Source organism: Eulemur rufifrons, chromosome 24 (genome assembly GCF_041146395.1).
Source record: "Eulemur rufifrons isolate Redbay chromosome 24, OSU_ERuf_1, whole genome shotgun sequence".
NCBI classification, from domain to species: domain Eukaryota; kingdom Metazoa; phylum Chordata; class Mammalia; order Primates; family Lemuridae; genus Eulemur; species Eulemur rufifrons.
The window spans coordinates 7,896,849-7,909,048 of record NC_091006.1 but is presented as its reverse complement, the minus strand read 5'-3'; the positions used below and the strand labels follow the sequence as shown (position 1 = coordinate 7,909,048).

At 55.9% G+C, this 12,200-nt stretch overlaps 1 protein-coding gene across 1 annotated transcript; it reads right to left on the bottom strand.

Annotated features, from left to right (window-relative positions):
- Window positions 1-663: 663 nt before the first annotated feature.
- Window positions 664-11,409, bottom strand: CYP2S1 (cytochrome P450 family 2 subfamily S member 1). The gene is made up of 9 exons (XM_069457481.1): window positions 11,203-11,409; window positions 9,946-10,111; window positions 7,914-8,063; window positions 7,379-7,539; window positions 7,113-7,292; window positions 4,464-4,605; window positions 3,187-3,374; window positions 1,262-1,403; window positions 664-1,087 (listed from the first exon to the last, which is right to left on the bottom strand). The coding sequence occupies exons 1-9, from the start codon at window positions 11,374-11,376 to the stop codon at window positions 879-881; spliced, it is 1,512 nt and encodes a 503-aa protein (XP_069313582.1). The 5' UTR covers window positions 11,377-11,409; the 3' UTR covers window positions 664-878.
- Between the last annotated feature and the right edge of the window lie 791 nt (window positions 11,410-12,200).

Genomic DNA, 12,200 nt, shown 5'->3' with positions numbered 1-12,200 from the left:
AGTGCGTGTGTAGCACGGGCTGCTTTCAGCGTGGTTACACACGCAGGAGCGTGGGGTGGGTGTGTATTCCTCTGGTCTCAGAACCCTCACGTGTGCACGGTCTGTGTGCACAGCTGCAGACGGGGATGTGTTTGCATTTGGGAGGATCTGCGGATCAGAGTGCCTGGAAAGGGGAGACTTTGAGGGTTGACGTTGTGGAGGTGGCTGGGGACCGTGCCTCTGCGGGAGCGGTGTCTCAGTGGGAAGAAACTCGGGGGAGCCAGGACAGCGTCATGCGTGGACTGGCTGTGTGGACCAGTGGCTGGGGACACATGGAAGTCGGTGGTGGTGTGCCTGGAGAGTGGGGCAGCCACACGAGAGGGCGGATGTTGGGGCCATAGACAGGGATGGTCTGACTGTGGCGTGACCCAGGAGGGGGTGCGCTGTTCTCTGTGCCAGGCACTCAGAGACGGTGGCACTGATAAGTTTGAGGAATGAAGAGTGTGTGTGAGCTGTGAACACCGTGCCGATTCTGTGGCCTGAGGTGGCAGCTGCACTCCCACGCAGGGACTGAGCGCCCAGGGGAGTTGCGTGGTGTACGAGTTGGTGGGTTACCTGGGCGTGTGCTTGGGATTCCAGATGGGGAAAGCTTGTGCCGCAGTTGCCTCGTGGCCCTCGTAGTTGCGCACGGGTGTGTGGTTGTGCGTCTCGAAGGCGGCAAGGGCCAAGTGAGCGTGTGGGCTGTGTGTCTGCGGGGCAGGCTCCAGAAAACAGCCGTCGGTGTGTGAATGTGGCTGCCTGCGGTGTGGCCTTGTGGCTCTGGAGACACAACCCTGTCCACGCCTGTTCGAGGCTGGAGGAACCAGCCCCGGCAGCCACTGCCTGCAAAGCTCCCTCCTTCATCTGCTCTGCACAGTGGGGTGCAGGTCAGCGGGCTGGACCTGCAGCTGGAAGGCTGGGGGGACGTTGAAAAGGCCACTGACGGCTGGCTGGAGGCTCAGGGTGCCCGGCGGGCATGGGCTCTCCAGGGAGAAGGCCTGCAGGATGGCAGTGAAGAGGAGGAAGAGCTCTGCTCGCGCCAGGCCCTCCCCAAGGCAGACACGCTTCCCTGGTGAGGAGAAGGAGACGGGGCTGAGCCGGCCCTCCTCACCCAGGCCCGCGGAGGGGACGGTGGGTGGGGGGAGCCACAGTGAGCCTGGGGTACCAGGAGGGTGCCCCCCAGCTGGCACAGACACCCGGAGCCAGCCAGGCCCCTAGTTGTACCTAAGGACCCAGCAGATACCTAAGGAGAAGGGCAGGAATGCCTCGTGCTTCTTGAACTGTCCATCCGCATCCAGGAAACGGCCTGGGTTGAACTCCTCTGGGTGCTCGAAGACCTCGGGGTCGTGCAGGACAGAACCAATGAGGGGGAAGACCTCCGTGCCCTGCGGAGAGATCACGATCAACGTACAAATCTCTCACCACCCCAGGCCGCCCGGTTCCAAGTGCAGGACACAAGCCTGGAGTGTCGGGGACACCAGTTCATCAAAACATAATGACATCAACATTTGTTGAGTACTTACGATGGGCCAGGCACTTTATATGTCATTATCTCATATGTAACAGATACACGTGTTACACACACACACACACACACACACACAAACACAAACTCTCTGAGTCACTTGAACAAGGCTAGGAGGCAGGTATGAATATTGTGCCCATTTTAAATATGGGGAAACTGAGGTCCAGGGAACTTCAGCAACTTGCCCAAGGCAACCATTTGGATATGGCACAGCTTGTTATTTTTATATTTTCTTTTGAAACTTTGGGGGTTGGTATGTTGTGGTTCAGCTGTGGCTGTCCTAAGCCCCCTTGTTGCTGAATGTCTGAGAGTCTACGGTCTTTCAGAGGTGAAAGGCGAGGGTAGGGGGTGAGAGCTGTCCAAGAAGGCTCCACTCGCCCAGGTTCAGGGGCAGTGGCAGCCCCTTTGCCAAGATCAGAGCTTCCATGCTCCCGGGGCTGTGCGGTGGAGGATGAAGGTGGGTGGGGAGTGGCAGGAGACGGGGTGAGAACTTTTTTGCCAGGGACTCTGCTACTGGGGGTCTGAGCTGGAAAGGTGAGGGGGGTTCTAGGAAAAGACAGGGTCATGTTATTGCTGTTAAAATAGGAGAAAGGGAGGTGGTAGTTGTTAAAGCACAGGTTCTGAGTTTAAATTCTGCCTCCACTGCTTGCAGGCTGGGTGACTTTGGCAAGTCTTCTAACCTTTCAACCTCTCAGTTTCCTCATCTGTAAAATGGGCATGATTATCATATAAGGTTGCTTTGAAGACTGAATTAAGATGATATGTGAAGCATTCAGAGTAATACCTGGCACAGAGCAAGTCTGTTATTATTGTTATCATTATATTGCGGCTGCCATGTGCGTAGAACTCCCCCTCCACCAAGGACTGAGTTGGTATTTCACAAACATTATATTACAGTTCAAAGTTGATACTATCATTATTCCCAATTTAGAAGAGGGGTATATTGAGGTTTAGAGGGTGAGGGATTTGCCCAAGGCCCCAGTTAGGAAACAGCAGGACTGGATCCCAACTGCCGCGGGTTTGCTTTTGCAATGAAGCTGGACGAGGGGGCCGGTCGCGCTGAGCTCTGGGGTTCCTAGGGAAACATCGCCCCCTGGTGGTTCTGGGTCTGAGCTGCTCTCCAATGAAGATGCAGGGATTGAAAGAGTATGAGAGTGTGAGTGTGTGTGTGTGTGTGTGTGTGTGAGAGAGAGAGAGAGAGAGAGAGAGAGAGAGAGAGCGCGAGCGCGCGCGAGCGCGCGCGCGCGCGCAAGAGACAGGGAGAATGTAAGTGTCTGCAGCAGGGGCTAAGGGCGAGAAGGGCCTCTGTTAGTTCTCAAATTGCTTTGCTGTGTGTGTCACCTCATCTGATTGTCCCAACCACCTTGGACGGAGGTGGCATTAGCATATCTGTTGGACAGATGGGGAAACTGAGACCAGACACAGAATCAAAGGGCACGAGAAACACATGCAGAGAGGAAGAGAAAGAGCAAAAATGCAGAGGGAGAAAAAGAGGGGGATGGATGTCAGAGAGAGGAGGAAGACGCAGGGGGGTGTAGAGACAGAGAGGGACAGATCGACAGACAGATGCTAAGATCAAGAAAAAGTAGAGACACCAAGAGCAACCAACTCTGGCTCAGGCCCCGGCTGCCCTGCATACCAACCTGAGGCAGGGTGTACCCCCGGAAGCGGGTGGTCCGCGACAGGGCGCGGGGTATTCCCATGGGCACCAGCGCCAGGAGCCGCTGCGCCTCGTGCAGAACTGCGTTGGTGTAAGGGAGGCGGGTACGGTCCCCCAGGACCGGCGCCCGGCCTGTGCCCAGCTCCCGCGTCAGCTCCTCACGCACACGCTCTGCGTGCAAGAAGGGGTAGGGGTCAGAGGTGGGGGGGGGCCTGGGACCTTCCTTCATCTTCTTGGGTAGCCACAGTTTGGGCTGAGGCTAGCAGGAGGGAGGAGCCAGTGCCCCGGCCCTCCCTTAGCCCTGAGCCCATGGGACATCCTGCGTGCTGGGCACTCCATCTACCCTTCCCTAACTCCCACAGCAACCCTACGGGGTGGTACTATTATCTATTCCCATTTCCCAGATGAGAAAACTGAGGCCCAGAGAGCCCAAGTCACTTGCCCCAAAATCACAGCTGATGCCACTCCACCAAGGCCCCCGACGTCCATCTTCCAGGTCAGCCCATCTCACTAGCCCATTAGCATTTAACATAGCTGGCCCTAAAATGCTGGCGTTCCTCAGGGCTCATTCCCAGACCTGCCCCTTATCCAGGCACCCTCCCTAGTCACTGCAGCCTCAGTTCCTGCCAGTGCTCTGATGATCCCAACTCCCCATCTCCCATCCTGACCTGGGTGTCTCATGGCCTTCTGGATGCCTCCCCCAGGGTGGCCCCGGGCTCATACTCAAATTATTCCCAACTGGCCTCAGTGTCTCTCCCTGAAACCAGCTCCTCATCCCTCCTGTCCCCATCTCAGGGTTGCCCCATGTCCCCCAGTTCCCCAGGCCTGTCCCTGGACACCTCCCCTCCCTTTCCATTTTCCAAAACCCCACAGCCTGGCCCAGGCCTGTCCTGCTACGTGGGCTCCTGACATCCTCTTGCGCCCCCCATAATCCACTTCTTCAGGGCAGCCCAGAGCATTTTTCTCAAATGCAAATGTGCGCCTGCTCAGAGTTCTTCCATGACGCTGCCCAGCTCAGGATAAGGCACACAATAAACCACCAGGGTGACAAGGCCCCGCAGACATCTCCTGCTTGTCTCTCACTACACTTCATACTGCAACCAGCAGCCCCCCAACTTTTTCTCCCTGCTCAGATACCCCAAACGCCACCTTCATTCTCACTTCCAGGATCTGACTCAGCCTGTCTATTCCGCCTGCACGTTTTCCCCTCTCGAACCCTCCCTTCTGTTCCCAAGGCCTGGCTGGTGGAAAGGCTCTCACTTTGGACCTGAGGATATTTCACCAGGAGCAGGAGGGTGTAGCAGATTGTGGCGCTGACAGTCATCGTCCCGGCGAATAGCAGGTAAGTGACGGTCATCAGCAAGTTCTTCTCTGTGAATTCCGTGTTTGGGTCTTTTTCCTCCTGGGAAAAACCAGGCAGAGGGGCTCAGAGAACACAGGCTGCGGCAAGTAAAGGCCTAGGGCAGCCAGGTTAAGTCATTTGCAGAGAGTTTAAATAAATGTTCAGGAAAGCTTGAGATGTGGGTTCCTGATGGTAGCTCTCTCTGGTTGAAACGTAATTGCTACTAACAAAAATACAGAAAATAACAAGTCTTGGTGAAGATATGGAGACACTGAAACCCTTTGTACCATCGATGGGAATGTAAAATGGTGCAGTCACTATGGGAAACAGTGTAGCAGTTACTCAAAAAATTAAAAATCATGTGATCCAGCAATTTGAATTCTGCGGATATACCTCAAAAAATTGAAAGCAGAGACTCGAAGAGATAATTGTACACCCATGTTCATAGCACCAGTTACTCACAATAGCAAAAGTTGGAAGCCACCCATGTGTCTACCAATGGATGAATGGATACACAGAACGTGGTACATACATGCAGTGAGATGTTATTCAGCTTTACAAAGGAAGGAGTCCTGTCACATGCTATAACATGGATGAACCTAGAGGACATTATGCTAAGTGAAAGTGAAACAAGCTAGTCAAAAAGGACAAATATATGATTCCACTTATATGAGATACCTAGGGTGGTTAAATTTATAGAGGCCAGGTGTGGTAGCTCATGCCAGTAATCCCAGCACTTTGGGAGGCCAAGGTGGGAGGATCCCTTGGGGCCAGGAGTTTGAGACCAGGCTGGGCAACATAGCCTGACCCCATCTCCACAAAATATAAATAGATTATCTAGGGGTGGTGGTGCATGCCTGTAGTCCCAGCTTCTTGGGAGGCTGAGGCAAGAGGATCACTTGAGCCCAGGAGTTCAAGGTTACAGTGAGCTATGATCTCACCACTGCACTCCAACCTTTAGAGGTAGCAAGACCCTGTCTCTAAAAAAAAAAATTACAGAAAGTTGAATGGTGGTCGCCAGGGGTTGGGGGAACAGGGAGTTGTTTCATAGGTACAGAGATTCAGTTTTGCAGCATAAAAAGAGCTCTGGAGATTGGCTGCACAACAGTGTGAATGTACTTAACACTCGTAAACAGCATACTTAAAAACGGTGGGCCAGGCACAGTGGCTTATGTCTGTAATCCCAGCACTTTGGGAGGCCAGGGCGGGAGGATTGCTTTAGGCCAGGAGTTCCAGGCCGCTGTGAGCTATGATTGCACCACTGTACTCCAGCCTGGACAAGAGTGAGGCCTTGTCTCTCAAAAAAAAAAAAGCCAGGCGCGGTAGCTCATGCCTATGATCCTAGCACTCTGGGAGGCCGAGGCGGGAGGATCGCTCAAGGTCAGGAGTTTGAGACCAGTCTGAGCAAGAGCGAGACCCCGTCTCTACTAAAAATAGAATGAAATTATATGGACAGCTAAACATATATATAGAAAAAATTAGCTGGGCATGGTGGCACATGCCTGTAGTCCCAGCTACTTGGGAGGCTGAGGCAGAAGGATTGCTTGAGCCCAGGAGTTTGAGGTTGCTGTGAGCTAGGCTGACGCCACGACACTCACTCTAGCCCGGAGAACAGAGTAAGACTCGGTCTCAAAAAAAAAAAAAAATTATCCATTGGTTAGGCGTGGTGGCTTATGCCTATAATCCTAGCACTTTAGAAGGCTGAGATGGGAGGATTGCTTGAGGTCAGGAGTTTGAGACTACCTGGGCAACATAGCGAGACCCCCATCTCTACACGTGTGCACGCGCGCACACACACACAGGAAAAATAGTTAAGATGGTAAATATTATGTTATGTGTATTTTACTATAATTAAAAATTAAATCCCTTCATTCTGATCTGGTGAGAAAAAAGAATTAAAAACAAATTTTTAAATGAAAGAGAAAAGAAATGGGGCCACAGGTTTAAGAAAAACTTTCTTTCTCCAAAAACAGGGTGGTTGCATTTATTCAAAGGATGTGGCCCTGAATATCCCACATACTTCCAAAGTCTGTCCAAAGTCTGTACGATTCAAAATTAGTTATTTTCTTAGGAGTCAATTTAATTTTAATTTTCTCATATAATATTAAATTGTTCTCATATAATTATTAAAGAAGACTCTATTAACATAACTTGATTTTACAAAGTTTCATACTCAAATGATCATCATTTCACATAAAATGTCCAGTGTGGGTAGGGCAGCAGGGGGAGGGGTGATGTGAGCCTGAAAATTGCGGGTGGCAGGACCCTCCGCACGGGCCCTGAGCACAGGGCTGAGGGAGGAGGGAAGAGGAAGAGGAGGGATGCAGGAGAGACAGAGCCTGGCACAGACGCTGCAGGTGTGGGGTGGAGAGAGGCAGTGAGAACGCACCAAAAGAGACAGACGGACAGACGGATGGACGCACAGAGATGTGCATAGACGTGCAGAGACTTACATACACACAGACATGCAGAGAGAGGGAGAGAGACCAAGATCTCCAAGTACACCCAGCTGGGTGCCAGCCAGGCCAGCAGTCCCATTTTGGGGGACCCCCTCTCCCTTTTCTCACCTGCGCCATCTTCAGCAGGAAGGCATCAACAAGGTCACGTGCGGGGTATGAGGTGCCCGGGCTCCCCTGGTGCCGCTGCACCTGCTGGACAGCGAAGGCAGCCAGGGTGCCCAGGTGCTGGAAGAGCTGCCTGTGGGGGCCCGGCAGGGGATACAGCAGCCAGGAGAACATCTCATAGGCCTGCGGGAAGAAGGGAGCCTGGTTCTCGCAGAGGCTTGGCAGGAACCGTCTCGGAAGGTAGCCAGAGAGGGGTCCCACCCGCTTACCTGGCCCCATGGGGAGCTGACCCCCAGCAGGGTACCGCCAGCTGCTCGGACCACGGCCTGAAACTCCTCATCCTCATAGGGGAAGCGGAGGCCAAAGACAAAGGAGCAGGCTATGTTCGAGGTGGCCTGGGCCAGCAGCAGGGAGGGATCAAATGGGTGTCCTAAGGGGAGTAGAGGACAGGGAGGAGGCTGTGACGGAGCTGGGCGGAGGGCAGCCAAGGTGGGGCAGACCCACCGATGTAGAGTATGGGTTGGACCCGACCAGAGTCAGACAGAGAGCCAGGGATACAAACAGGGAGACAGAGACAGGGAGAGAGAAACCAGACAGACTTAGGGCCAGAAAAACAAAGAAAAGGAAAGAAAAGAGGCAGAAGGAGAGACAAAGACCAAGAGAAAGTGAGATGACAGGACCAGGGACATAGAAAGAGTTGTGGTGACACCCACGGAGAGACAGCCCTAGAGTCCAAGGCTTCATCTCTCACTCATTCCTCCCTGGACTCGCCCAGGGACCTTGGGCTGACCCCATCCTGCTGACCTTTTGTCCCCTGGAACGCCTCCACCAGATGCTGGGCCTCCGCCTGGATCCGTTCCTCTCCTTCTCGCTTCCCCATGCCCAGGTCCCGCAGAGCGAGCATGGTGAATTTCCTCAGCTGCCTCCATCGCTCCCCATTGGAGAAAAAGACCCCTGCACAGAAGGCTAGACTCAAGGAGGGACCGGCACCTCTCTCCATTCCCCAGGACTACCCCCTTCCTCCTAGCGAGGTACCCCCGAGGGGACTCTTCAGCCCCCGAGTCCATCCCAGCCTAGACCAGGGATGAGGACTCAGTAGGTGCTCAATAAATGCATAATTGAACTGGTTCCTCCATCCTTTGACCTTGGGGCAGAGGGTACGTTCTTCTGAAAAACAGGCAACTGGGATGATCCAGGCTTCTCCTGCTCCTTAATTAACCAGGGCGAGCGACGTTGTCTTCCTTCCACCCACATTTTACCCTTCTTTTCCTCGGCTTCCCTCCTCCCCTCCCATCCACCCACCCCAACATTCATGGAGTCCCGGGTCCCTTGCCCCGCACAGGCTGGAGGCTGCACAGAGAGGCAGGAGGATGGATCTGCAACTGTTTTCCTCCTTCATCCAAGACACCTGCTCCAGACAGCCCCTCCCCTTCTCTCAGCTTAATGTTTTCATCTGTTGAAAGCCACCCTGTAGTGGCTTCCTGGACACCTCCTCCTGGGTGTCCCCTGCATCCCCTCCACACTGTGTCCCCAACTGGCCTCAGCATCTCTCCTCCCACTACCTCAGCTCACCATCCATGCCCTGTTCCCTGGCCAGAGCCCGAGGTTTCGATAACTCTCCAACCACCCCCCCTCCCCATCCCGCCACCCCAGCCCTGGTCCAGCCCAGTCCCTTCCCTGGGCTCCCAGACTTCAGTTTTGCCCTTTCATACAGCAACCAGAGGACTTTCTAACTCTGATTACTGATCTTCCCTGCTTAAAATCTATTGCTCCCGGGAAAAGCAAAAACCTGAATGTTCTGGCATGACTCACAGGCCTTGCATGACCAGGGCTCCCACTCACTTCTCCGCGTAATTACTCATCCCGCTACGACTGCACTGGTCTTCTCTCACTTCCTCAAAGGAGTCCGGATTCCCCTCTAGGCCTTGGTCCCTGCTGCTCCCTCTGCCTGAGTCACTCTCACCCTGCTCCCATCTTTGGTAAGCTCACGCCACTCATCCCCCATGTCTCAGTTCTAATGTCAACCGTCACCTCCTCCAAGAAGCCTTCCCTGACTCCTCCACATCCAACTCCTGCATAGGTCCTTTGTGCCCTGTGCCTTGCTGTCAAAGCTGTACTCCTTATTTTAGACTTCTATCCCCTGCCTCTCCCACAGTAAGAGAGGACACCACATCTGTCTTGGTCACTTTTGTGTCACCAGTACAGAGCCAGGCATAATGAAAATGTGTCAGTTGAATGAACGAATGCTTCTCTCATCTCCATGCTCTTATATGCACCAGTCTTTCTGCCTGGAACACCCTTCTCACTCATCTTGTGAGTCTCATCTCAGACATCCTCTCTTTCAGGAAGACTTCCTGAATATCTTCCACCAAACCGGCTGGGTCAGGCACCAGCTCTGGATTCCGGCTGTCCCAGGGCCTCCCTCATCCCGGTCCCAACCCCTCTGCCTGTGCCCCGCCCCGCCCCCCCCCCCTCCTCTCACCCTGACCCTTCTCCCTGTGCGTCCCCATCTGGCCCTGACGTCTCTGGGCTGCCACTGTCTGGTGAAGGGTCTGTCTCCCCGCCTGCCTGGGTGCTCTGCAGGAGCAGGACTGGGACTGTCTTAGTCACTGCTGTGTCCCCCGCAGCGCCCAGCATAGGCCTCCTGGGGGCCTTGCTCACTTTGCGCAAGGCCCAGTCCTCCTCCGGTCTTTAGTACAACCCTATGTGATGGGCGCTATTACCAGCCTGTGACTTCACAGATGAGGACACAGAGGCACCAGGCCATGTCGCATACCAGTAAGTGGTGGTCGGCTTAGAGTGAGGGGCCCAACAGCCCCCACCCCTCATCACTCACCATGGCCGTCAAAAGTCCGGTCCAGCGTGGCCAGTGTTCCTCGCCCACTGAACTCCTCAGCCTGGCCTCCTAGGGCCTCCTGCACGGCCTTGTGCCCAACCAGGACCACCACACGCCGCCAGGGTCCCAGGTACACGGTGAACACTGGTCCATACTTCTTGCTCAGCTGGGGGCGGGGAGGCAGAAGGGGTGGGTGCTGGGGGCAGGCTGCCACCTCTCCCAGCCAAGGTGCCTCCGTCATGGCCTCTGTTACTGGCTGAACCGCCTGGTCTAGCTTTTGCGCTCTCTCCCTCCGCAAGCGGAAATGGCCCCCTTGGGCGGCTCAGTTCTGTTTCTGCACCAGGCTCCGAGACCCCTTCACCAAAGTGCCCCCTCCCCCAACACAGCCTCCAGTCCCCACCTCCTCACTTCTTTCCTACCTAACCTCTGACCCTGGGACATCCCAGAACCAGCTCTGGTCTCCCTTAATCCTCAGCGCCCTTCGCCCCAAAGACCCAACCACCCCTTCCAATCACTGCAAAACCCTCGAATTTTGGAGCAGACGCCGCTGAGCATCTCTCCCCAGAAACCCACCCCCTTTCCGATGTCCTTGAAGTCCCCCAGAATCCTTTTCAGTGGGGAACCTCGGGCTTCTTTCCACCTCCACCCCCCACCCCGAAGGCTGGGGTTGCCTCGCCTGCCTTCTCGCTCTCTTGCCTTCCCTCCTCCGTCCCAGGAACTCCCAGCTCCCTCCCAGGGGAGCTCCACCCATCCTCCCACCCGGGATCCTCCGCAGACAGATTCCTCCAGCCCGGGACCCCCCTGAGCCTGCAACGCCCCCAGGCTCTTCTTGGCCTCCACATCCCACCCCCGCCCTCCTCTGCCCTTTCCTCTTTGTCCCCTCCTTAGCACACCTCACCTGTGTGCCCCAGCTACCTCTCCCCCTGTGACAAGCCTACCCCCTCAGCTTCTCTTCAGCCGGAGGACTCCTGTCTCTCTCCGCCTGGTCCCTGCCCATCACCTTCCCAGGATTCTGCGGGCAGAGGTCCCTGCCCCTCCTAGCCCGGGCGCCCCACCCAGGGATCCTCTCTCCGGGTACCCCGGACAACCTACTCCTACCCCCACCCCAGGACGCCCGTAGGTCCTCTGCCCTGGGACCCCTGCCCCTACCTGCTCCCTAGGATACCCGAAGGCCCCGTCTTCTGTCCCCGAGGACCCCCCCCCCGGTCTGGGCCGTGGACCCCCGCCCCGATCCAGGACGTCCCCGCGGCCCCTCACCCGCACGAACCCCGAGTAAAACGCCCCGGGCCGGAGCTGCAGGAGGTTCCCCAGCAGCGGCAGCGGCGCGGGCCCCGGGGGCAGGTGACCTCGGGCCCGGATCCCGGGCAGCGCCAGCGTCAGCAGCAGGAGCAGCAGCAGCAGCAGCAGCGCCCAGGTGCCGGCCGCCTCCATCTCGGCAGGTCGGCTCCGTCTCCTCCTCCCAGGCGCTCCACGCGGCTGGGCCAGTTAGGGCGGGAGCCGGGCGGCTCCCTCCCCGGCGAAATCAGGCGGGGGGCGGGGCAGCCAGCCCATCCCCCCGCCTGCAGGCAGGCTTCCCTCTCCGCCGCCAGATTTCTCCCAGACCGCCGCCGCCGCCTGATGTCTGGGACTGTCGCTCGAATAGAGGTCTCCCAGGTCACCCAGGTTTGCCCGGGGCTCGGGGGCGGAGACAGCGCCCCAGGTAGGGCGAAGGCAAACGGAAGGAACCTGGAAGCTGGAGACTTTGGCCGTCTCTAGGCGGCCACACCCTGCCCCTGGCGGTGACCGGCGGTGACCGGCGGTGACCCTGCGCTGCCCTCCCCAGCTCCTACCTCCCTCCCGGCTGCAATCCGGGCTGTGCGTTCCTGGGTGCGTGCTTGTGTGTGGTGTCTTTGAGCCAATTCCCTCCAGCATCTTACATCTTCGCAACTAGGAGGAGGGACTTGACCTTTAACGATAAAGAATCTAAAGTCCAGAGCGGTAGATCGGTTGGCTCTAGATCACAGGGCTAAGTGGGAGTTAGGATTTGGACCCAGGCCAGTCCGGATGATTGATCGAGCCATTCATTCATTCATTCATTGATTAGGTCAGAGGCAGTGTGGTGGTTAGGACTGGGATGGCTGAAGCCAGACCTGTGCCTGTTAACTCTTTTGTAAAATGGAGCTAGTTTTCAGGATTAAATTAAGTATACATATGCACATAATTTAAAGCAGGACCAGGTGCATATATAACAAGTACTAAATAAGTTTGAGCGAATA